This window comes from Erythrolamprus reginae, chromosome 4 (genome assembly GCF_031021105.1).
Source record: "Erythrolamprus reginae isolate rEryReg1 chromosome 4, rEryReg1.hap1, whole genome shotgun sequence".
Lineage (NCBI taxonomy): Eukaryota > Metazoa > Chordata > Lepidosauria > Squamata > Dipsadidae > Erythrolamprus > Erythrolamprus reginae.
This window is the reverse complement of record NC_091953.1, coordinates 77450549-77477646: the sequence shown is the minus strand read 5'-3', so window position 1 is coordinate 77477646 and position 27098 is coordinate 77450549. Positions and strand designations below refer to the sequence as shown.

Sequence of the window (27098 nt, the reverse complement as noted above, 5' to 3'; positions counted from 1 at the left end):
GCCACCGCGGACATTCAACATGCCTTGATTGCCCCTTGGCATCCAGCTTCTAATGGTCAGGTAGAACGTATGGTCTGCACCACGAAAGATGCCCTTAAGAAACTATCCCATGAAAATTGGCAGGATAAATTAGCAGAGTTTTTGATCACGCAACATACCACACCATATACTTCAACCCTTAAAACACCGGCCGAACTACTTATGGGCAGAAAGTTGCGGATTGTATTGGACCGGTTACATCCTTGTTACTCCAGGGACCCCTGTGGCCTGCGGCACCGGGCCGTTCTTTTTCCCCAGGGGACCAGGTTTTCGCCCGTTCATTTGGGGAGGGACCGTCGTGGGTTGCAGGCACAGTCACTGCTACCAAGGGTCCTCGATCTTATGAAATTAGCCTCTTAGATGGCCGAATGTGGCATCGCCACATTGACCAACTTAGGCCTCGGCGGATTACCATCTCCCCCTTGCCGGAAAACCCCCAGGTTCCAAGACCACAAGTCCCTGACATTAGTCATTCACACTTATCAATCAGTGGCGCCCCGCCCATCGGGGCTGACGCACTCTGTGAGGGAAGTCAGGATAGAGCACGGGGCGGAGCTGTCTCCGATGAGGTACCGGCCAAACCTCCGCCTCTGCGCCGCTCGGAGAGGATAAAGAAACTACCTGTCTATCTACGGGATTACGTCTGCTAGACCTAAGGGAAAAGGAGTGTTATGTCTGCACAGTAATTGGGTACCGTTGTTCTATTGGTCACCCTGTCACTAAGAGAAAGTTATTATGTTTTGGCGGGAGAATTGCCTTAGGTCTATTGGTTACTTGTACGTTGCCCGGGGTATAAATATTCTGTCAAACTGCTGGCTGCAGATTCCGTTCTATTGTGTGTATTCGTGTACTAGCTAATAAAGTAAGTTCTGCACTGGCCGGCCTCCGACTTATTAGTATTGCTTCTGAATAATATATTTAAATTCAGATCCCATGCCAGAAAATGGCCAATTCTTATTTGTCAATGTCATTGCCTCTGCTCCCTTTTAGATAAACTCTTCATCGATTGGTTTATGGCAAGTCAGAAGCTTCATTGCTTTATTCCTCCTCCTTAGCTATCCGTGTCATTTTACCAAGACATCGGAAATATAGGAAAACTATATAGGAAAAAAACCCGATAGTTTTCCTAATATTCACACGCCCGCTTTCCAGAAATAGTCGGCTCGCTCACACTTCCTCTTCCTGTTCCCACCCTGAAGCGGAATAGGAAATACCGACATCGTCATCTGGCTTCTAATTGGCTGTTCAGCCAGCCGGGGCACTTGGGTTTCTTTTCTCGCGCCACTTTCAGACGCTTTGGCGCTAGAGCGTGAAGTTGAGATCTGCTTTGGGAGGGAGCTGTGACCCGCGCTTTTACCGACTCCTTCCTCTTCATTATGGAGCTGAGCGAGCGTCGGCATAAAGACGATTACCATGGAGGTTAGCTTGCCTCGGGATGTGGGATGAGTGGCGGAAAATTTCAAACCGGAGGACTGCTAGCGAAGGACAGAGAGCGAGTTGGTAGAAGTGAATGGGAGATTTAGGCAGTGATGGTGGGCATAAGTTGAATCTCCGAAAGGAAGAAAAGCAGCGGAACAGCAGCAGCAGCAGCAGCAGCTGTGTCTGAAAAATGAATATGTTGACTCTGAATTCAGGATAAATAAAGTGACTGTGGTTCAGGCCTTACTGCTTAAATCTCTCTATTGAAAGCATAAACAGTTTTACTGTCTCCCTTATAATCGCATTTAGTGCTACTGAAGAATAATACACTGCAGTGGTTTCATGGAGGTTTGCTTCTCAGAAAGTTCCATTGAAATCTTTTTTTTAAAATAGGAATTTTTTTGGGGGTGGGGGAGGAATTTAGGAATTTCTGTGACACCCAATTTCTAAAATTTCTCAAACCTTTTCAGTGATGCTCCATGAATGTTTATGTGGGCCTACAGTAATTCTTGCTGACATTGGTAGTGCTTGCTTTCAAGGTAAAGCCTCCAAGAAATCAGCCTTTGGGAATTACCTATCTGTGAAGTTTTAATGACAATAATACAAAAGTGGTTTTTAATTTTCCATTATTTTTCTGACATTAAAAAAAATAATTAGTCTGTTATCTTAGTACTTCTTTGTCTTCCATCCAAATATTAACAACTTCTGAATCTGCTTTGCTTTTCAAACCAACATTGACTAAGTGCTGTCATTTAGCTAGATATTTATTGTCAGGTGATTGTGCAAAAGTGTGCAGTGTTTAATTCTACTTTTCTTCTAGTGACTTTTTGGCTTATTTTCTCACTGAAGACTCAAATTTGTCATTTGTGTGTTGTCCTTGTTCTTCCATAGATGTGCTTTAGTTGAACAATGATAAACCATGTGTAGAACTAGATGCTGTACTTCAAGTGTGACCGGAGAAGATCATAGTTGTCATAAGCAGTTGCAAGACTGTGTTAAGAAATTGCAATATAGAATATATAGCTGTAGGGCATTGCCGTGCCAAATTCAATTTAGTTTAGAAACCTACATTGTTTTCACATGTAAAATGCTACCACATCAGATATCTCTGTTTTATATTATTTTCTTTTGGACTTAAATGCAAAATTATTTTGTCTCATTAACAGATTTTATAAACATTCTATCTACCGCTTATCTGTATCACTAAGAAAATAGCAAACAGAACTGGGAAGAGTTCTGTTCTCCATCCGTTTCCTCTTTCTAGATCAAAGTTGATAATAATAGCCAAAGTCCAAACCTGTCTTATAGTCATAATGATGAAAATATGATATGCATAGTGATATCACAATACAAACTTTGTTTTTCATTTTTGTTGGTCACATGTTTGTACGTCCTAGAATAGAATAGTGAAATTATGACAAACATCATTTGTCCACCTAAGTATACCTATGGCCTATCACATTCTGCAAATGTCCCCTGGCTGCTCAAGGATTGCTTTAAGATGGCTACAGCTCTTTGAGAAAGTGTGAGGATGAGCGAAGACCCATTCTCTTGGGAATAAAGATATGCATACCCACAATTATGGGACTATCTTCTATCATACATATTAATAGACTAATATATCCCACATTTCATGTTTACAATTCATTGATGTGTGTGTGTGTCTAAATAAAGGACTGTCTTGATCTTAATTTTCTTCTCATTAGCTGCTTTTTCTCATGTTTACATTTATTTTTGAAATCTTGTTGCCTAGTGTTTTGTCTCAGTTTTGTCTGAAATTGTGAGGTATTTTATTTGAGGGTTCCATGAACAAACCTAACTCTTGATATTTGCTCCAAAGATTGTTCTCTGTGCTGTTCCCTGAAAGAAAACCTGGGTGAACTAGTATGATACTCTCTGGTAGTGTTTGTACAGAGGCATAAACCAATATATACTATTTCAGATTGTGGGAAACCACCCCTCTCTTAGAAGAATGAAATATTTTGAGGAATTTTAAAATAGGTAGAATATTATATTTCCTTAAAGAAGAAATGGAGAAACATACTCTTGGAGAGAGAAAGCAGCCCCCACCTTTCTTAATAGCCATTAGCAGATGTCAACACTTCAAGAGATATAGAGCTTATTGAAAACTAGATAACTCTATTCATAAGCAAATACCCTGACCCAAGAGCCAAAACAGGACAAGCCTTATAGCCACAATAGGAATTACCCAACACATTTTCAGACATTGCATCACCCAAAGAAATTTCAACCAAACTTAGCTCAAATATCTAGGGTTTGTTCTTTGCCTATAGAGCCAGCAATGACCCCTACATAAAACCTACATGGCTCCATGGGAGACTGACAACACCCAATAAGGTACATGTTCTTGCACAGGAACAAGAAGCTCAAATGCAAAGCCCAAAAGCTATAAAACCCTCAACTCATTTTGGTCAGCTGCAGCAAGACCAAAAACGTGGTCCTGTTCATCAATAAATACACTCTTTTTCCATTTTGTCTCCATTTTGTCTCTAGTGCCTTTTTCCTGGCTTGGAACAAGATCTTGAATCTTCTGTAAGCTTGCAGAAAAAGAATTCCAAAAAAGTGCAAAAAGAAGTATCTTAATACATTTAATTACAAAATATATTAAATAAAGGTAGACACTAAAGATTTATTAATACAGTGTTCCCTTGATTTTCATGGGGGATGCGTTCTGAGACCGCCCGTGAAAGTCGAATTTCCACGGAGTAGAGATATGGAAGTAAATACACAATTTTTGGCTATGGACAGTATCACAAGCCATCCCTTAACACTTTAAATCCCTAAATTACCATTTCCCATTCCCTTAACAACCATTTACTCACCATTATTACTAGTACTCACCATTGAATAAGACACTTAGTGATCCTGATATTTATAAACATAATTATTTATTAACAATAATAATTTTTTTTTGTTATTTGCAAAAATTATTACTTTGGCGATGATGTATGACATCAGGTGGGAAAAACCATGGTATAGAAAAAAAATTGTGAAGTATTTTTTAATTAATATTAGAAACATAGAAGACTGACGGCAGAAAAAGACCTCATGATCCATCTAGTCTGCCCTTATACTATTTCCTGTATTTTATCTTAGGATGGATATATGTTTATCCCAGGCATGTGTAAATTCAGTTACTGTGGATTTATCTACCACGTCTGCTGGAAGTTTGTTCCAAGGATCTACTACTCTTTCAGTAAAATAATATTTTCTCATATTGCTTTTGATCTTTCCCCCAACTAACTTCAGATTGTGTCCCCTTGTTCTTGTGTTCACTTTCCTATTAAAAACACTTCCCTCCTGGACCTTATTTAACCCTTTAACATATTTAAATATTTCGATCATATCCCCCCTTTTCCTTCTGTCCTCCAGACTATACAGATTGAGTTCATTAAGTCTTTCTTGATACGTTTTATGCTTAAGACCTTCCACCATTCTTGTAGCCCGTCTTTGGACCCGTTCAATTTTGTCAATATCTTTTTGTAGGTGAGGTCTCCAGAACTGAACACAGTATTCCAAATGTGGTCTCACCAGCACTCTATATAGCGGGATCATAATCTCCCTCTTCCTGCTTGTTATACCTCTAGCTATGCAGCCAAGCATCCTACTTACTTTCCCTAACTGCACTGTTCACCCATTTTGAGACTGTCAGAAATCACTACCCTAAATCCTTTTCTTCTGAAGTTTTTGCTAACACAGAACTGCCAATACAATACTCCTGCTAACACAGAACTGCCAATACAATACTGAAGATTCCTTTTCCCCAAGTGCATTATTTTACACTTGGAAACATTAAACTGCAGTTTCCATTGCTTTAACCATTTATCTAGTAAAGCTAAATCATTTACCATATTACAGATGCCTCCAGGAATATCAGCCCTATTGCACACTTTAGAGTCATCAGCAAATAGGCAAACCTTCCCTACCAAACCTTCCCCTATGTCACTCACAAACATTAAAAAAAATAGGACCGTGGTATAGGCTATTCACGAAGTTCGAACCCGCGAAAATCGAGGGAACACTACATTGAAACAATGAAATACTTCCATTTACAGAGCATTTCCTTTTTAAATTTCACATTTGATATTATTTAGTTTTATTGTATGCTGTTTATTTATTTATTTATTAGATTTGTATGCCACCCTTCTCTGTAGACTCGGGGCAGCTCACTACAATAATAAAACAATGCATGACAAATCTAATAGTTAAGTAACCAAAACCCCCTTATTAAAAAAGCAAAACATACACACAAACATACCATGCATAAATTGTATAGGCCTGGGGGAAGGGGGATATCTCAATTCCCACATGCCTGATGACAGAGGTGGGTTTTAAGGAGCTTACGGAAGGCAAGGAGGGTGGGGGCAACTCTGATCTCTGAGGGGAGCTGGTTCCAGAGAGTCAGGGCCACCACAGAGAAGGCTCTTCCCCTGGGTCCCGCCAAACGGCATTGTTTAGTCGACGGGACCCGGAGAAGGCCAAGTCTCTGGGACTTAATTGGTCGCTGGGATTCATGCGGCAGAAGGCGGTCCCGGAGATATTCTGGTCTGATGCCATGAAGGGCTTTATAGGTCATAACCAACACTTTGAATTATGACCGGAAACTGATCGGCAACCAAAGTTTTGATCTTGTGTGTGTGTCTCTTAGTTATATTACCACATACTGTTTTTAATACCTATTATCAATTCAATTTTTCAGAAACAACAAATACGGCAAATCTTGCATCTTCACGTTTGTGTCGTGAGAAAAAATCTAAAAAAGGAAGGCAAGAAGCTCTGGAGCGGCTGAAGAAGGCAAAGGCTGGTGAGAAAATAAAATACGAGGTAACTAAAAACTTGCTCTAATTTCAGTTTTTTTAAATAGGTGTAGATATGTCATTACCATATTGTTTTGTGAGTGAATGTGTCCATATACACATGTCCACACACATTTTTGTATCAGAATTTATCTACATTTATTTATTAACCCAGTTTTGGAACTGGCACTCTTCAAGATAGAGGATAGTACCCATCCTGCTATAGCTGTGCTCATGCTGACTTGCATGCTGAGACTCATAAGTGAAGAATGCTATGCAGGAGAATGAAGCTACTACCAAGTATATGTCTCTTATTCATATGTATAAAAATATGAAGATCCCTTGTAAGCATCAAGTTGACTCCAGATTGCATCTAATGTTTTTCATGGCAATGTAAATTGAAACAGGTAGCTGTTGCTTTTTTAGTTATTTTTCAATTTCTTAGTTCGCACAATAAATCTGTTATCTGAAAATAGCTCTATCCAAATATAGTCTTTAGTTAAGATCAGAAAGTTGCTACAGATTACTTAGGCATATCTATCTAAATAAATATTCCAATGTCGGAATATCAAAATCTTATTTTCTTTCTTTTTTTAAAAAAAAGCTATAATAATTGTTTTCTTCTGTAGGTTGAGGAATTTACAGGTATTTATGATGAAATTGATGAGGAACAATATTCGAAGATTGTCAGAGAACGCCAGGATGATGACTGGATTGTGGATGATGGTTTGTAAAATAGATTTTTTTAAAAATTGTTTGGGCTGATACTGAATATTTTTCCATCCATTTTCTGGCAATGTGATTTAAACAAACTTTTTAAAATAACCATGTTTTATAAAGTTTGCCTGAATCACTTGTATGTATCCAAAGGAAAGCTAAGAAATATCAGTTAGTGGCATTAATTGAGCTGTTTTCCTGGCAGTAGTTTCAACTTGATTTATATATCAACACTGCCTAAGTCTGTTATTCTGGTTATTATTCTAATACTTCAATTGTAATATTAAGAACAAATATAGAATTCTCTCAAAACTGGCATAATAAGGGAGCAATTGATTTAGCCCCTTGTCATTAATTTTTAAAAATAAATTAGAATAAGTGAATATTTCTTATAATAGGAAAACCTGTAACTTGTAACAGTTACAAGTTATAGTACAAGTCTTCAACTTGTAACTATTCATTTAGCAACTATTTGAAATTATAACAGTGTTGAAAAAGAGTGATGTACAAACAGTCCTCACACACATATATATATATTACAGTTTTCCCACAGTCATGTTATCAAAATTCAAGTGCTAGGGGAGAGGGACATAGCCAAGCGCTGTGGTGGTGTAGAGTTCTCTGTGCTCTGCGGGAACCCCAAATTCCCGCCCCCTTGGGTGGGAGTTCGGTTCTTATGGAATCAAACCCAGAACTGCCCTGGCGGGGCAGAGAAGAAGAGGTACACTGTTGGGACTTGTTTGGGGTTGGCATACCCTGCAGGGACCTGAACTAGAGCCCTCGACCAGCGGCGATGAAAGTTGGCTCGGGACTCAGCTGTTCCTGCCATTTTAGCTGCGGAGGCCATGTAACGGAATGATTGATTGCTAGCTGAGGAGGTTGTCATCTGGAGAGAAAAGAAGAAAGTACTGTGTAGGAGGGACGGAGGTGAGAAATTTCAAAGGTTGGTGAGATTTGTTGGCCAAGAGAAGAGCAAAAAAGAAAAGAAAAAAAATATAAGGAGCTAATGATCTGGGGATGGAGAAAATATAAATACCGTATATTAAAAAAAGGGGTAAAGCTGAAAAATGGAATGAAATTGGATGAGGAAGGTTAGAATACTTGACTGTTTTTTGTTGTATGTGTCTCTTTTTTTAGCTCTAAAAGTACTTATGTAGAAATCAGATTTAGTAATTATACGTAGAGGAATTTTTAATGTTTGATATATATAATGAATTTTAACTGATGAACACACATCAATTTTGGGATGGTTATTTGTTTAGTTATGTTCTTTATTCTTGATGTATCGATTCTCTTGTTTGATCTATTTTTTGTACCTAAATGACAATATAATTGGAAGTACAGTGAACCCTCGATCATCGCGAGGGTTCCGTTCCAGGACCCCAAGCGATGATCGATTTTTCGCGAAGTAGCGGTGCGGAAGTAAAAACACCATCTGCGCATGTGCAGATGGTGTTTTTACTTCCACTGCCGCCCGCAGCGCGTTGCTGGGGCCGCTCCCCAGCTGGGGAGCGGATCTGGGGTTTCCCCAAGCGCGCGCGCGTTGCTGGGGCCGCTCCCCAGCTGGGGAGCGGATCTGGGGTTTCCCCAAGCGCGCGCGCGTTGCTGGGGCCGCTCCCCAGCTGGGGAGCGGATCTGGGGTTTCCCCAAGCGCGCGCGCGTTGCTGGGGCTGCTCCCCAGCTGGGGAGCGGATCTGGGGTTTCCCCAAGCGCGCGCGCGTTGCCGGCTCCGCTTCCCAGCTGGGGAGCGGATCTGGGGTTTCCCCAAGCGCGCGCGCGTTGCTGGGGGCTGCTCCCCAGCTGGGGAGCGGATCTGGGGTTTCCCCAAGCGCGCGCGCGTTGCCGGCTCCGCTTCCCAGCTGGGGAGCGGATCTGGGGTTTCCCCAAGCGCGCGCGCGTTGCTGGGGCCGCTCCCCAGCTGGGGAGCGGATCTGGGGTTTCCCCAAGCGCGCGCGCGTTGCTGGGGCTGCTCCCCAGCTGGGGAGCGGATCTGGGGTTTCCCCAAGCGCGCGCGCGTTGCCGGCTCCGCTTCCCAGCTGGGGAGCGGATCTGGGGTTTCCCCAAGCGCGCGCGCGTTGCTGGGGCTGCTCCCCAGCTGGGGAGCGGATCTGGGGTTTCCCCAAGCGCGCGCGCGTTGCCGGCTCCGCTTCCCAGCTGGGGAGCGGATCTGGGGTTTCCCCAAGCGCGCGCGCGTTGCCGGCTCCGCTTCCCAGCTGGGAAGCGGAGCTAGGCTGCCCCAAGCTCGCGCTCCAGCCCACCGCCGCTGGGGTCTTACCGGGGCAAGATGGGGAAGACCCAGGGAAGCCTCTGCCCGGCGGGGAAACTCCACCATCTACGCATGCGTGGAAGGGCACGCATGCGCAGATGGTGGAGTTTACTTCCGGGTTAAAAACTAGCGAAATAGCCCTTTCGCGATCCTTGAGGACGCGAAACTCGAGGGTTCACTGTATTCTAGTTAGTTGAGGCATATTAAAGGTAAACTGGAAGGTTTACTATATGAAAACAAAGGATTAATTGATTTAATGTAATTTAATGAATATATTGAAATAACAATAAAATGAATTTTGAAATAAATGATGTGATTTATATGATTATTATTATATTATACTAAGAGATAGATTCTTTGTTGATTCATGACAGATAAAGATAAATTTGGAAGCAATATGTATGGGGATGGAAAAGATTCATTCGAAGGAAATGTTTGAATGGCTGAGTTAATGGACTTTGGATAAAGATATGAAATTTGTGAAGAACAATTAGAAATGTTGAAATGCATAATGATTTTTAACATAAGTTGGCACATTTAAATTATACAACGAAGCAGTGGAAGTGATGGGCCGGTGCCTGGAGGATGTTAGGGCCTGGATGAGTGTCAACAAGCTCAGACTCAACCCAGACAAGACGGAGTGGCTGTGGATCTTACCTCCCAAGGACAACTCCATCTGTCCATCCATTACCCTGGGGGGAGAATCACTGACCCCTTCAGAGAAGGTTCGCAACTTGGGCGACCTCCTCGATCCACAGCTGACATTAGAGAAACATCTTTCAGCTGTGGCGAGGGGGACGTTTGCCCAGGTTCGCCTTGTGCACCAGTTGCGACCCTACTTGGACCGGGAGTCACTGCTCACAGTCACTCATGCCCTCATCACCTCAAGGTTTGACTACTGTAACGCTCTCTACATGGGGCTACCTTTGAAAAATGTTCGGAAACTTCAGATCGTGCAGAATGCAGTTGCGAGAGCAATCATGGGCTTTCCCAAATATGCCCATGTTACACCAACACTCCGCAGCCTGCATTGGTTGCCGATCAGTTTCCGGTCACAATTCAAAGTGTTGGTTATGACCTATAAAGCCCTTCATGGCACCGGACCAGATTACCTCAGGGACCGCCTTCTGCTGCATGAATCCCAGCGACCAGTTAGGTCCCACAGAGTGGATCTTCTCCGGGTCCCGTCAACTAAGCAATGTCACCTGGCGGGACCCAGGGGAAGAGCCTTCTCTGTGGTGGCCCCAGCCCTCTGGAACCAACTCCCCCCAGAGATTAGAACGGCCCCCACCCTCCTTGCCTTTCGTAAACAACTTAAAACCCACCTCTGCCACCAGGCATGGGGGAATTGAGATCCTCTTTCCCCCTAGGCCTTTACAATTCTATGCATGGTATGTATGTATGTATGTATGTTTGGTTTTTATATTAATTGATTTTTAATCATCAATACCAAATTACTATTGTACACTGTTTTATTGTCGCTGTTAGCCGCCCCGAGTCTCTGGAGAGGGGCGGCATACAAATCCAATAAATACATAAATAAATAAATAAATAAAAGTACTATTAGGGGCATATCATTATAACAGATTGAGGAAAAGAGATTAAGAAAGGGGAGGGGGCATTAGGCCTTGAAACAAGGAGAAATAAAAAATTATAGGTATTTGGGAAAGTAAAGAGGATAATTATTAAAGTTGGGGTTAAAAGAGGGGATTAATTAGAAGGAAAATTTAGATAACAAAATTATTTTTTTATTGGAGGTACCATAGTTGAATTTGGTGATATATATCTGAAATAATTTTTTTTAACTTTTTTGGAGTTACAAGTTAAAGCTTAAACATAATGGTTGTTATTGTTTTTTAAAGTTGAATCTGCTAACATGAGTGTTTACTATTTTAATTGAATAGGATGGGACACCCTGGAAAGGTACAGTATTAGAGAGTTGAAAAGGAAGTAGATAGGAAGGTAGAGAGGGAGTGAGAGGCTGAGAGAGTAAGAAAAAGAAGGAAAGAGAGAGAGGGGTTTAGGAGGAGTGAAGGGAAAGTGGGTAGGAGGAGGAAAGTGAGAAGGGGGGGGTGCAAGAAAGAATAGCTGTTGTTGGCAAAAAACGTTTTGAAATATGGGTTTATTAACAATGGATAAAATGTATAATTATGAAATTTATATAATCTATGTATATATGTTGAATTTGTATGTGAAAAGTGAGAAAAATAATTTTTTTAAAAAAAATAAATACAAGTGCTAGAGATGAGCATGTATTTATGATGGTTTGCTAACCTCAGGGGTCTTCCAACAAACAAAAGTTATTAGGAGAAGTTGTATTAATGTAATGACTATTTGATTTGCTTAATGACGAAATAAAGCAATTGTCCCACTTGTGATAATCAAGGACTACCTATGTGTAAAACTGATTTAAATTAAAAAATGCTTAGATGTAGATGTAAATTGGCAGGAGTAAGATTCAGTTTCTCCTGACTATTTGGCATGATTTTTATAGCTGGTTGTGCTGCCGTAACCACATTTTTTCCCTAAGTTATCAACTACCAAGTCATTTGTGAGGATATGTCTACATTTTAAGATGGTTAACAGAAATGAAATAATTTCTTCTAGTATGTACTGTGTAATGTTAAGAATATGAGAAATGTGAAAAATTAGAAATGTTAAGTTGGTTTTTATTTGTGGGTGAGCCAATAGATTATAAAATACATTTGTATCTTTGTATTTTTATAGCTTAGCATCTCCTAATATGTATTATTTCATTTTTAATTTTATCTTTAAAACAAGTCTTTTAGGTAGGCTGATGATAGTGATTAGTGAAAGGCAACCTAAGCAATTGGAACATGGATCTCTCTAGAACTGTCCCAGCCATCTAACAATTATCGCAGCCAGTCTGCTCAGTGGTTATGGGAAATAGTAATTGTAGTTTAGTTTGAAAAACCACAGGTTTGTTATTCTACCACTGCAAATTGATGGACCTGGGTTAACTTGCTCTCCTAAATAGGATTTTAATGCAAAATATAAATACAGTGACTTGGTTGTAAAGAGTGACATTTTTTCACAGATGGAGTCGGTTATGTAGAAGATGGTAGGGAAATTTTTGATGAAGACTTAGAAGATGATGCTCTTAATTCTGATAAGAAACGTGAGTACATTTTTTTAGCAACTTTCTCCAATATATATTGATAGCAATATATTAAATTACTGCCTTACATAACCTGGTCATTTTGTTGGGAAGAATCCCTAAGAAAGTAATAGTTCATCTTTGGACACTCTTGAAGGAAACCAATTTTCTAGAACTGTTTCTAACTGGTTTCAGAAGTGTTTTTGTAGTATGTTGGATTATGCATTTATATATTCTTGCTTACCGTATATACTCGAGTATAAGCCGAGTTTTTCAGCCCCAAAAATGGGCTGAAAAACCCGACCTCGGCTTATACTCGGGTCACCACAAGAGGGCGCCGGGTGACCACAAGAGGGCGCACCGCGGGAGCCCGGCAGCTGCAAAACACACGCGAGGGGCGAATCGGGGAAACTGCCAGGAGAAAACTCAACCCCTGTAAACCACAAGATTCCTCGAACTTTTATTTTTTAAAAAATGCCGCCCGCCTCAGAGTAAACGCCCCGCGCGTATAATTAAGTGACTGGGGTTTTTTTCATGCGTCAAGAGGAAAGAATTAAAAACCTCGGGAAATAGAGCGCCCTGCTTGTAACCGCCACTAAAGCACACAACCTCCACCCACCCCCACTTCGCCAGCCGCCACACCTTCGGTGCAGTCCGGATAGAAGTGGCGGGGCCACATCTTCTCTCCACCCCACCCACACCCACCCAATATCCAAACTCTGTAGTGTTCAGGAGGACGGAAAGATGCTTTTTGGGGCGGAGCCACGCCAGTCTCTCTCCGCGCTCCCATCTAGTGCACATCACCCCCGGGGAGGGCGGGATTGACTCTCCGGCAAACGGTCCGAGCATCCACCTCCACACCCGTGCATCTGGAGTAAGGCGGCGTCTTTTAACACCCCCCCCCCCCTTCAGCCATGCTCGCAAAGCCACCCATCCTCCTCCTCCTCCATCCCTCGCCGGGGGGGAGACTCCCCTCCTCCGCCCCTTCTCTGACCTTGTAATCCTCGTGGCCGAGGTTTTGCAGGCGCTGTTTGCCTGAGGGGGGGCGGATTTCCACGCCGCCGGCCGGGGGCTCCTTCGGGGTTGCCTCCGCCGGAGAGTGCTGTTGCTGGGGCTCCTGGTGGTCCCGAGATGGGGCGCGGCGGGCTCCGCGCTGCCCCACGCTGAGCGCCGCGAAGTCCAACGTCTTGCTCTCGAAGGCGCCCTCCACGTTGCAGAACATCCCGCCATACTTCTGGCGGGGCACTTGGTCGGCGGTGCCCGGGCGCGCCAGGTAGACGGGCAGATCTTCCTCCCCCGCCGCCACGGGATCCGGCCGCTCCCGGCCTCTCCGCCCGCTGTGAGAAGACATGGCCGGGAGTCACTGGGGTAAGTCAAGCCGGCGACTCCGTCTGCGAGGCAGAGAAAAAAGGGCGGACGGGCGGGAGACTTCCAGGGCGCCGCTGGCTCGGCTCAGGCGCGGAGTGACTGATGACTGAGAGAGAAAAGGAGCGCTCTCGCAGGCGCTCCTTTTCTCTCTCTCTCAGTCATCAGTCACTCCGCGCCTGAGCCGAGCCAGCGGCGCCCGGGAAGTCTCCCGCCCGTCCGCCCTTCTTTCTCTGCCTCGCAGACGGAGTCGCCGGCTTGACTTACCCCAGTGACTCCCGGCCATGTCTTCTCACAGCGGGCGGAGAGGCCGGGAGCGGCCGGATCCCGTGGCGGCGGGGGAGGAAGATCTGCCCGTCTACCTGGCGCGCCCGGGCACCGCCGACCAAGTGCCCCGCCAGAAGTATGGCGGGATGTTCTGCAACGTGGAGGGCGCCTTCGAGAGCAAGATGTTGGACTTCGCGGCGCTCAGCGTGGGGCAGCGCGGAGCCCGCCGCGCCCCATCTCGGACCACCAGGAGCCCCAGCAACAGCACTCTCCGGCGGAGGCAAACCCCGAAGGAGCCCCCGGCCGGCGGCGTGGAAATCCGGCCCCCCTCAGGCAAACAGCGCCTGCAAAACCTCGGCCACGAGGATTACAAGGTCAGAGAAGTTGGCTGGCAACTTTGCTGCGTCACTCGGAGCCCCCTTTTACTTCCCTCTTGGAGCTCCTGTCGGCCTTCCCTTCCCCGGGTCCAGCAAAGTTTCCAGCTTGTACAATTACTGCACTAATTCTCTGATTAGATTTTGAGGTAAGTTCTCTCTCTGCTTTTTTTCAAAGTCTCCTTTCTATAGAACTTTGATAAAGTTCCCCCCTCCCTCAAGAGACACAGAGAGCGAGACAGAGAGAGAGAGAGAGAGAGAGAAGGAAGAAGGGTAGAAGAAAAAGAAAAAGGAATTGAGTACTTTTTAAGGGCTTTGTTGGATTCATTCTGTAGATTTGTTATGGTACAAGTAATATAAAATCGTACTAATTTTAGCCTGCCAGTAGATTGTAAAAATAAGATACATTATGCTGCTTTCTTCTACTCCAGAGATTCATGAATACTTAAGATGTTTAGCATTTCTGTACTCACTTAGCATTAAGTTTTAGTGTTAAATAATATTAATATTTACCTCTTGGATTTAAATCTATTGTTATTTCTGTGTGGATTTACCTCAGAATAAGTCTCAGTTTTTTGGGAACTTGCTGATAGATATGCTTAAAACTGCAGTCCATCTGTGCAGTTGCCTGTAAGTAAGTCCTATTGAAATCTGTAAGGCTTAACTCAGAATAAAGAGTTGATTTAATATGCAATCCTGTACATAAATTTACTCAGTAATTAACTTGGCTGCATGGCTTGGGGTAGTTTGGTAAAATGTTATGCAATTTTTATGTCTCTGAAAATCTTTTATTCTTAGATGGGAAAAAGAATTTTGTGAAATTATTGTGCAATTTGAATTTGAAAAAATATTGTTTTGTTCTTCTCTCTACTTTATCATTGGATTATAGAGAGAAAAATTAAGTCTCTAAAATACTGTTTTGAGGGATTTTGACTCATAGGTTTTAGCTTGGTTGCTGATTGAACTACTTTTTTTACTTTTTAATTTATTTAATTTTATTTAATTATTGTAAATATCAGATTGCTTTTATTTACCCACTTTGAAATAAATATTGTTTACCCTCTTTAAAATAAATATTCTAAAACATTTAATCTACCGATGTCTCATTTAATGTAATTTTATTGGTTTCCATTTTTATAAGTTACCAGTAACCACTGCATTTTCTAACCTCGGCTTATACTCGGGTCAATAAGTTTTCCCAGTTTTTGTGCCAAAAAATGGTGCCTCGGCTTATACTCGGGTCGGCTTATACTCGAGTATATACGGTATTTTCTCTGTACTTTTTGATATCTGATTGATTTCCCAACCAAGCTGAAACTGGAGCACTTGTTTTAATTCTACTTGAAATGCTGATTGCAACAGGAGTCCTGAATATCTGGTCATTATGAAGTATTGTTTTGTTTTCAGTACTTATCTACATGAAATTGCTGAGATAGGTAATTCAAAATGTGATTTATTTCAAACCGATTTTACACCGGAATTGAGAGAGACTGTGCATCCTAGACCTTGACAGAGAGCAATATGATGGCTCTGAACTATGAGAAGGTGGAGCCTTATCAGTGAGTAGTGTTAGTGTTTGTTTCTAGGAAACAGGACATGTTTATATGCTGTGATTATATTGCCTGTTTGGTTGTGAGAGCCAGTTTGATGTAGCGGTTAAGGCAGGACTCTGCAATCTTAAACACTCAAAGAGCCATTTTGATCCATTTACCCCAGGAAAAAAAAAAGAGCAACAAAACCTGGGTGGGCGTGTCCAACTCAATGTCACTCACTCCCACCCAATTACATGAGTCCCTAGCTACACCTACCCAGCTGGTCATTAGGCCATAGAACCGGGAACAAAACTCTCTCTCTCTCTCTCTCTCCCTCCTTCCCTCCTCTCTCCCTCTCTCCCTCTGTTTCCCCCCTCTGTATCTCCTTCTCTCTCCTGTTTTCCCTCCTTTCCCCCTCTCCCTCTATCTCCTTTCTCCCTCTTTCCCTCTCCTTCTCTCTATATCTCTATTTCTCCATAGTGGGTGGAGCTAACTGTCCCTTCAGCCAATGAGGATTGAGTCTGATTATAGACACACGCACACGTGCGTGCGCGCACACACATACACACACACACGTCTATTTAAGAACTTTTCTAAATAAGAACTGGGTGTTCAAGATTTTTTTGCCTCTTCTTAAGAAGCATTTTCTACTTAAGAATCCGAGCCTGGAAAAGTTTTCCAGGAAATTTGAGAGCGGCATGAAGGCCCGGCCAGTTTCCTGCCATTCTCCCTTTAATCCCGGCAATCTCGGGCTTTTCTGCGCTGCCAGAGGAGCTTTTTGGTGGTGCTGAAGGAGGCTTTGGCAGTCTAGAGCGAGTGAAGCATTTTCCTTTCTCTGGGCACTTGGAGAAGGAATAAACCTCTGCCAGCGCCCAGAGAAAAGAAACACTCCCTTCGCTCTGGGCACTTGGAGAGGGAATAAACCACTTCGCTGTGGTGACTCCCTCGTGCTACCTCCCATACCCCGGCGCGAGGTTGCCTCCCAGAGTATCTGGGTGCGGAAAAGCAAACGGGGTGTTTGTCCCTGGCTGGATCAACTCGGCTTCAGCCAAACCGAGGAGTCACCACGGTGAGGGAAAAGCGCCGGCTACAAAGCAAAAAGAGGAGAGTCCTTCAACATGGGAAGTAAGAGGTAGCAGGTAGCAGCAGCCGCTTTTCAGTCAAAGAAGCTGGAGGTCTCCCCCTCTCGCCCACCTGGGTTTTTCTCTCTGGCGCATTGTATGGGAGGCCTGCCTCGTGCTGGGTGTATGGGAGGGACATGCTCCTTCTTATCGCCTCATAGTCCCTCTTTAAAAAAAAAAAAGCCTTAAAGTTTTGGATATTTTTGATTCCCCTTACCTCATCTTTTTCCTTCAGCAGCAACTGTCCTCTTCTTCCTTCTCCTCCCACCCAAATTCCGAGCTTTTATTTCTTTCCTAATGGGTTTGCACACATTATTTGCTTTTACATTGATTCCTATGGGAAAAATGCTTCTACTTACAAACTTTTCTACTTAAGAACCTGGTCACGGAACGAATTAAGTTCTTAAGTAGAGGTACCACTGTATGTATATGTATATATATATATTGATCCTGCCTCTATTCTCTTGACTCAATCCTTGGCTGACCAGGATGCATGTTAATTTATTTCTCTCATTCTCTCATTCTTCGAGGCTTATCTTCAACTACTATTCTGATAGATGTGAGTTGTCCCAGCTGACTAATACTATCTGGTTGCTGAGATCAGCAAGTGACTCACCTGCCTTGCGAGGCAGCTCTCTACCTGAGGGCCAAGCCTTCAATTGGTTCTCTATTCCATCCAGGGTCCTTTCCTTAACATCTTAAGACCCGATTGGCAAATGTGAGAGGTGGATGACAACTGCAACCTTTGGAACTTGTGCACTCACATAGTGGCTCTGTCAGTACTTACTGGCATAAGCCGCGCAGCCTGCCTATCTCTCAGCAACAGCCTGGATTGTCGTCAGTCTGTTGGAACTCTTTGTGTTGAAGGCAGATTGCCGAGATTTGAATATTTATTTATTTATTTATTTATTTATTCATTCATTCATTCATTTATTAATTAATTATGAATTACACTCATCACCAGTGCCCAGGGTTGAGCTCACGGAGCCAGAACAAGGTATCGTTATTAAGCAGCGATCCCTCGTTCCCCTGGAATGGCTAACTCTATGGCTCCTGCATATCTGCCTCTCCCCAGGAACACCGGGATATTCCGACCCTCTGCCACCCCAGAGATCGGTGCCCCCTCCCCTCCTGCCTCTCCAGCGTCAGGTGGGCCAAATATATCATTCATACTATTTCCATTCATCTCATTCATACCATAGTCCCACCCTCCACATCCATCCCACCCACCCCCATTCATCACGTAATTATCCACCCAATGCATATAACCCCATATATTCCAATAATCATAAGCATCCATCAATTAACCCCCCCTCCATAAATTAGCTAAAAGCAGTTAAAAATATTAAAAAACAAAAACAATAAATAGGAAATAGCAATAGGAAATATAGGAGAAGTAATCAATCAGCAGTTCTTAATAACAGCAGATGGCGCTAGGCTCTGAACCAATTAAGTTCCAGAAAAGTCTAGTATGAGACCCTAAATGAGAATCCAGTTCCCCAAATGTCCAAGTTTCTGGGTAAAAATGACCACTGCAATGCTGGCTGCTGCCACCAACCAGCATCCCCAGTCCATGTCCATATGATTGGCTATTGTTTCCTGGGACTTCTCTGTCTTTGTATCTCTCCTGGCTCTTATAAATCCCTCTGTTTGTTTTGTCAAGTACATATTGATAGTATACAAGATATAACAATGTTTATATACATGATATTAGATAGAAACATTAGGTTGGGACGGAAGGCACGCTGGTGCACTTATGCACACCACTTACTGACCTCTTAGGAATCGGGAGATGTCAACAGTGGATAGTCTAAGATAAAGTTTTGGGGGTTAGGTGATGATACTACAGAGTCAGGTAGTGAGTTCCACACATCAACTATTCGGTTATTAAAGTCGTATTTCCTATAGCCAAGTTTGGAGCACTTTATTTATTTTTATTTTTTAGAAAAAAGTTTTATTGAGATTATATACAATTAAAAAGACAGTACATAATCTGTAGTATCCATTTCATATTTCTATAAACTAATCTTGTATTGTACATTGTCTTAGAAAACCTTACTGAAAAAGAGGAGAAAACAAAAAAGAGAAGGAAAATGAAAAACACATAGGAACATGTAACAAGCACCATCCCTGCCGTCTATCTTGCCAGCTAATCCATTTATCATTTGTGTTATTTTACGACACTTGGTACCAACAGTTTTCATTTGGCTTTATGTAAAGCCTCTCCCCCCATTTTTATATATATATTCTCATTCATAATTTGACTATCACCTGAATCTAGCCTCATGTCACCCTCCTTACTGGCAGAGACCAACCAGGAGGGAGACAGGTCCAACAAACAAGTGGAGGTGCTCATCGCTCCTATGTCTTTGTCAATTTCATCAGGGGTTGCAGGGTCACACCTCTCCCCCACAACGGGACTAAGACTTACCCTGTTACTTCGCTTGAGATTGCCCAATTGGAGTCCAGGTCTACCTGAATCTGAGCGATTTTGTCCATCAGAAACTGAACAAATTCCTAGGCCCTATCCTGCAAGGGATCTTCCGTTCTCTCCACGTTAAGAAGCGAGCAGGTCACTCTAAAAAGGGCGGCCGGGCAAGAATCGCCACTAAATAAGTCCTAATATAGGCTCTTAGTAGTGTTTGGTCGGATTCAGATTATATCCTGGTAGCTGTAATCAATGTTCCCTCTAATTTTTTTTTGGTGTGGGCGGAAAAGTATAGTGTCTGAGCGGCACATTTTCATGCCTGAGCACAAATGTCACCCAAGACAACTTGTTGCGTAATTATTTGGGGCTCGGTGCTGGGACAGAATAAGTCCCCTTCCAATAATAATAATAATAATAATAATAATAATAATAATAATAATAATAATAATAATAATAATAATAATATAAAGGACACGAAAATAATAAGATATAAAGATTTATTAAACGATCAAATGAAATTAAAATCTAGGATTAAACTACAAGAAGAAGGGACAATAATTGATTGGTGGCATTATACACAGATCCGATCTAGATATCAGAAAGATACAACGCTCTATATTTTTAACAAGAATAAGAATCTACTAAGTAATTTAATCACTCTTAATCAAACTAAAACAATAGGGAAAATTTATAAATATTTGATTGCACACAAAAACATAGACCTGACCTTAAAAGATAATATGATAAGTTGGTGCAAAAATATCGGAAAAGAAATAGATATAGATACATGGGAGAAAGTCTGGACTTATAATTGGAAAATGACAAAATCAGTGTCCCTAAAAGAAAATCAAATTAAAATGTTTTAGAGATGGCACCTCCCACCAAATAGGATAGCAAAAATGTTTCCCAAAACTTCTCCGATGTGTTGGAAATGCAAGAAAGAAATAGGGTCTTATTATCACCAATGGTGGACATGTAGCAAAGCCACAATGTATTGGAAGATGATAGAGAAAATAATGAAAGAAATAGTAAAGCAAGATATAGAAATTACCCCGGAATTCTATTTATTAGGAATTACAAATCAGACCTATAAGAAAGAAATTTTATATTTAATTATACATATTTTAACTAGGATTATATATGCGCAAAATTGGAAAGGGGAGGATATCCCCAAAGAAGAAGAAGTTATCATAAAAATATTGGACTGCGCCGAGATGGATATGATGACAAGACGCTTAAATGATCAAGAAGATACGAAATTTTATGAAACATGGAACAAAGTTTATATATGGATAGATAAGAAAAAATAATAGAATATTATGTATAAATTGTTTTGGTTATACAGTGATCCCTCGAGTTTCGCGAGGGTTCCGTTCCAAGACCCCTCGCGAAACTCGATTTTTCGCGATATAGCGGTGCGGAAGTAAAAACACCATCTGCGCATGTGCGGCCATTTTTTCATGGCCGCACATGCGCAGATGGTGAAGTTTGCGTGTGGGCGGTGGGGAAGACCAAGGGAAGGTTACTTCAGCCGCCCAACAGCTGATCTGCTCGGTAGCGCGGCAGCAGCGAGGAGCCGAAGATGGGGTTTCCCCTTTGCCTGGGCAACGGGGAAACCTCATCTTCGGCTCCTCGCTGCTGCCGCGCTACCGAGCAGATCAGCTGTTGGGCGGCCGAAGGAACGTTCCCTGGGTCTTCCCCGCCGCCTCGGATCCTCGCTGATGCCCGCCCGCCGTTTGCCGCTCGCCCCGTTCGGCGGCCGCACATCCCGTTCGCCCGCCGCTCGCCCCGTTCGCCCGCCGCTCGCCCCGTTCGCCCGCCGCTCCCCTCGTTCTCCCCCCATTCCCCTCGTTCGCCCGCCGCTCCCCTCGTTCGCCCCCCCACTCCCCTCGTTCGCCCGCCGCTCGCCTCGTTCGCCCGCCGCTATCGAACTTGCTATCGAGCCTGCTAATGAAATCCAACCCGCAGCGGCCCTTTCCCTCTCCAGGCTGCGGGAGGGGTCCGGAGAACAATGCCTGGCGCCGCGCTCCCGGCTGGGCTTTTTTCCCCCATTTCCCCTCGGGTGGAATTTCAGACCCTCCGCCGGTTGGATTTCATTAGCAGGCTCGATAGCAAGTTCTTCCTCCCTTTAGAAAGCCCCGCAGCCTCCTCCGCCCGGCGAGGCCGCCAGCGAGGACCCGCAAAGCCGCCGCCGCAGCAGCGAGGCCAAGCCGCCCGCTCCCACGGCACGGGCTCCCAACACAGCGCCGCTCAGCCCGCCCTCGGCGATGCCTCCGCGGATCTGCAAACCCAGCCGAGCGATGCCTCTGGTCTGGGCGAAGGCAGTGGGCAGTCCCCGCCGCAGCAGTCCCCGCGGGCACCGCGCGCCAAGGGCCGGCCAGGCCGCCGGCCAACAAAGGGGCTCCCTCGCCTCCCTCGGGCAGGTTTACAAAGGCAGCGCGGCAACTTGGAGCCCGGCACGCCCCGCAGCCCTCGCCTCGCCCGCCCCCGCCTGGCCGGCGCTCCGGCTACCCCCGGCTGAGGAAGAACCGAGTAGCCCCCGCCCTCCCCCGCCTGGCTCCCTTCAGCCCCCCGGGGCCAAGCGGGCGGGGGGCGGGCGGGACTTCGCCTGTCTCCGCCGCCAGCATCGCCCCTCCGGCGGGCCGGCCTCCCCCGCCCGCCTCTGCTGCAGCCGCCGCCGCCTCCCCGACTGGCACAAAAGGGCCCCGCCCGCCCCGCCCCGAACCTTACCTTGCGAGTTTTTGGCTGCGGGGGGAGAAGTAGGATTTTCCTAACTCCCTCCCCCTGCAGCCAAAAACTCAAAGCCTGTATCCTGCCGCCCGGTTTACCCAGGACACGAGCGGCGAAGTGACTTGGAGGAATGGAAAGTCCAAACCGCCCGGTTTCAGTGGGGTTTCCCCGTTGCCCAGGGATTCCTTCGCCCGAACGGAGGTGGCTGTGGTGTGTTCAGGAATCCCTGGGCAACGGGGAAACCCCACTGAAACCGGGCGGGTTAAGCCTCCTTCGGCGACTGCGGAACTGCTTGCTGTCAACTTTGCACTGGGCAAAGAACTCTTCACCTCCCGCCAGGCACGGACGAAAGGCGTGGAAGTCTATTGTAGCAGCTGCTACAGCGGAGACATTTGGGGGGGGGGGGGAGGCAGGAGGCAGGAGATCCGGCCCTTCACTTGCCCTCCCAGCAAAAGGCAAAGCCGCGCAGCTCCCCAGCCGCCAAAGGAGGCTTAACCCCACCCCTCTGTCCCACTCATCGCCCGTGGTCGGCATAACCTCCTCCTGCCTATCCCCGCTTTTCTGCCGGCCACGGGCGATGGGTGGGACAGAGGGGTGGGGTTAAGCCTCCTTTGGCGGCTGGGGAGCTGCGCGGCTTTGCCTTTTGCTGGGAGGGCAAGTGAAGGGCCAGATCTCCTGCCTCCTGCCTCCCCCCCAAAATGTCTCCGCTGTAGCAGCTGCTACAATAGACTTCCACGCCTTTCGTCCGTGCCTGGCGGGAGGTGAAGAGTTCTTTGCCCAGTGCAAAGTTGACAGCAAGCAGTTCCGCAGTCGCCGAAGGAGGCTTAACCCGCCCGGTTTCAGTGGGGTTTCCCCGTTGCCCAGGGATTCCTTCGCCCGAACGGAGGTGGCTGTGGTGTGTTCAGGAATCCCTGGGCAACGGGGAAACCCCACTGAAACTGCAGAGCCGAAGGGTGGCCTTTTTGTCTGGGAGGGAAGATGACGCGCGGGCGGCACAGGGGGGGGGGAGGCAAAGCTCTGCGGCTCCAGCCACTTTCAGCCAAGCCTCCCCGGCCACGCAGCCAGGGAAGCCGAGCCGGGCGTGGCGGCGGCGGCGCTGCTGCTCCGGTCGCCCGATCGTCTCCTGCCTCCCGCGCCGATGTTCCACGCCCGGCTCGGCTTCCCTGGCTGCTTGGCGGGGGGGGGGGAGGCTTGGCCGAAAGGGGCTGTACCCGCAGAGCTTTGCCTCCCACCCCTCGCCCCTGTGCTGCCGGCGCGTCATCTTCCCTCCCAGACTCCCCCGGCAAAGTGACGTGGAGGAATGGAAAGCTGAAACCGGGCGGTTTGAGTTTCCCATTCCTTCAAGTCACTTCGCCGCTGCTCTCCTGGCTAAACTGTGTGGCAGGAGACAGGCTTTGAGTTTTTGGCTGGGGGGGAGAAGTAGAACCTTCCTAACTCCCCCCCCCCACCAGCCAGAAGGAGCGGCGAAGTGACGTGGAGGAATGGAAAGCTGAAACTGGGCGGTTTGAGTTTCCCATTCCTCCAAGTCACTTTGCCGCTCCTCTCCTGGCTAAACCGGCGGCAGGAGACAGGGTTGGGGGGGGGTACTGGGAAGCCCCCCAGGCCGACTGCCACCTTTTCAAACAGCCGCGCCCTTCCCAGCTGAGTCCTGAAGCCAAGCGCCAAAGGCGAACTTCTGCGCTTGGCTTCAGGACTCAGCTGGGAAGCGGCACGGGTGTTTTAAAAGGTCTCCCCCGGCATGGGGGGCTTCCTAGCACCCCCCCAAACCCGGGTTGGGGGTTCGGGGGGTGCTAGGAAGCCCCCCATGCCGGCGGGAAGACCCAGGGAAGGTTCCTTTGGCCGCCTAGCAGCTGATCTGCCCGGCGGTAATGCAAACTCCACCATCTACGCATGCGTGCAGATGGTGGTGTTACTTCCGGGTAGAAAACTCGCGATATAGCGTTTCGCGAAACTCGAGATCGCGAAACTCGAGGGATCACTGTAATAGCGTTAGAAAAATTAAGTTTGGTTTAGAAATATATTAGAATTAGTTTATATACAAAGAATTATTATGAGAAGAAATTTTTTTAATGAAAAGTTTAACAAATCTTTTTTTTAACATTCAAATATATATTCAATTATGTATTCTTTTTTATGTACTTAAATTCATACTTTTGAGATAAGCGGGGAAAATATATCCCCACCTTTTATGTTGAATGTATGTATGTCTGTCTATTTTATGAAAATTAATAAAAAAATTGAACATAATAATAATAATAATAGTAATAATAATAACAATAATAATAATAATAATTTATTAGACTAGTATGCCACCCCTCTCTGAAGACTCGGGGTGGGACTATGCTATTCTATTATTTTATATTTCAATTAATATAATTATCCTCTTACAAATCCAGATAGGCCGTCATGCCTACTCCTCCTTCTTATACATTCTTCTTAAAAGAAATTAAAAACCCTTATGCAACCTTTTCCTAATTAATAGAAAAAAAATTCCCTTCTTTTTTATTAAAAGAAATTAATAATAAAACAAAACCAAAATCTATTACTATTAAAACTAAAACAACCAGCAAAACAAAAAACACAACTATTAATAAATCCATGCTTTAAAATCTTCATTTCTTAAATATTTATCATAGTATTATAGTAATCTAATAATACTATGAAAATCTATCTGAACACCAATGCATCAATTAATACACTGCTCAAAAAAATAAAGGGAATACTTAAAAAACAGAATATAACTTCAAGTAAATCAAACTTATGTGAAATCAAACTGTCCACTTAGGAAGCAACACTGATTCCCTTTATTTTTTTGAGCAGTATATATTTCCATATTTACTTTTCTATAATTTCATTCAATATTTTCAAGCTCAATAAATTTTCAGGCACTTAGCATTTACTATTACAGTGATCCCCCGCTCGTTGCGAGGGTTCCGTTCCAGGACCCCCCGCAACGAGCGGGTTTTCGCAAAGTAGCGCTGCGGAAGTAAAAACACCATCTGCGCACGTGCAGATGGTGTTTTTACTTCCGCAGCGCTAGCGAGGAGCCGAAGATTGGGGCCGGCGCGGCTGTTTTAAAACGTTGCCGCCGGCATGGGGGGCTTGCCAGCACCCTCTGGGCCCCCAACCCGGGTTTGGGGGGCTGCTAGGAAGCCCCCCATGCCGGCGGCGACGTTTTAAAACAGCCGCGCCGCCCCCAATCTTCGGCTCCTCGCTAGTGGGCAGGCAGGCGGCTCGCTCTCGCCACTTTCCACCTGAGTCCTGAAGCGAATTCGCTTCAGGACTCAGGTGGAAAGCGGCGAGAATGAACGGCGTGGGCGCGGGACGCGCGAGCGAGCAGCGGACAAGCCGTTCGCTAGCGCTCGCTCTCGCCGCTTTCCACCTGAGTCCTGAAGCGAATTCGCTTCAGGACTCAGGTGGAAAGCGGCGAGAATGAACGGCGTGGGCGCGGGACACGCGAGCGAGCAGCGGACAAGCCGTTCGCTAGCGCTCGCTCTCGCCGCTTTCCACCTGAGTCCTGAAGCGAATTCGCTTCAGGACTCAGGTGGAAAGCGGCGAGAATGAACGGCGTGGGCGCGGGACGCGCGAGCGAGCAGCGGACAAGCCGTTCACTAGCGCTCGCTCTCGCCGCTTTCCACCTGAGTCCTGAAGCGAATTCGCTTCAGGACTGAGGTGGAAAGCGGTGAGAATGAACGGCGTGGGCGGGCGAAGGGCGGGCGGCAGCGAGGAGTTTGCGTGGGCGGTGGGGAAACTCCTTGCTGATGCCCGCCACTTGCCCTCCCGCCAGCAAGAGGGGGAAGACCCAGGGAAGCCGCCCAGCAGCTGATCTGCCGGGCGCCATCTACGCATGCGTGCCCATAGAAAAAAAGGGCACGCATGCGCAGATGGTGTTTTGACTTCCGGGTTCAAAAATCGCAAATTACCCTGTTCGCAATGGTCGGGGACGCAGTAACCGGGGGATCACTGTATTAACTTTCATCAACCTTCTACATTTCCAAGTATATTTTAAATTCATAATGCAAAGTCATTAAATCATATAGTACATATCATAAACCTCTTATTTATCATATGTGTCTTCTATTAATTTTACCTATGTAATTCTGTATAGTTCTAAAATTCTAATCCAATTTTACAAATTAATACATCCTAATATTAAACAACACCTAAATATATATTTTACCATCATTCTGTAGTCAATCCATATTTAATAATCAATCATCCCTCCTCAAATTTCCACTATTCTTGTCAAAGGGAAGAAACCATGTTAAGCTTGTTTATATCTGCTTTGTTAACCAAACTAATTTATGAGTGGAAATAATAGATTTAAAAGGTATATTTGCTCCCAATTACTATATTATGTTCACAGAAGGCTTTATTTTAACAGAAGGCTACAATTGTTTGCATGTTTCTTTGGCTATAAATGCCAACCAGCAGTGGAATATATTAAATATCTTGCTAAATATCGGTCGAGTCACTAAAGTATCATACATTTGCTGATTCCTCCAGTTCAAAGTTTGGAAATGTAAATTAGCATATTACTTAATGTTCAATTTTATAAAAGCTTTGTTTTAAGAGAACTGTCTGAGACAGCTTATTTGCAATTTTGTTCAGGAAACTATCTTTATTGCCCAAAAGCAATATCAGCAAATCTGACTAACCCCAACATTTATTACAAAGGCAAATATGTCAATATACCTTTTTGTGACAGTTTTGTGGCAGTAAGGCCACACATGGAATACTGCATTCGGATTTAGTCAGGGGATTGGAGGCTAAAACATGAAGAACGGTTGCAGGAACTGGGTATGTCTAGTTTAATGAAAAGTAGGACTAGGCTGACATGATAGCAGTGTTAAAATTTCTCAGAGACAGCCATAAAGAAGGGGGAGTCAAGTTATTCTCCAGAGC

At 45.0% G+C, this 27098-nt stretch overlaps 1 protein-coding gene across 3 annotated transcripts in view; it reads left to right on the top strand.

The window, feature by feature from the left end:
• Positions 1 to 1291: 1291 nt before the first annotated feature.
• Positions 1292 to 27098, top strand: part of POLA1 (DNA polymerase alpha 1, catalytic subunit) — an 801468-nt gene continuing 775661 nt past the window's right edge. For all 3 annotated transcript variants that reach the window (XM_070750673.1, XM_070750672.1, XM_070750674.1), the window contains exons 1-4: positions 1292 to 1458; positions 6179 to 6303; positions 6905 to 7001; positions 12317 to 12397. In XM_070750673.1, coding sequence (XP_070606774.1) covers positions 1416 to 1458; positions 6179 to 6303; positions 6905 to 7001; positions 12317 to 12397 — 346 coding nt within the window. In that variant the 5' untranslated portion in view covers positions 1292 to 1415. The remainder of the gene's footprint in view (positions 1459 to 6178; positions 6304 to 6904; positions 7002 to 12316; positions 12398 to 27098) is intronic.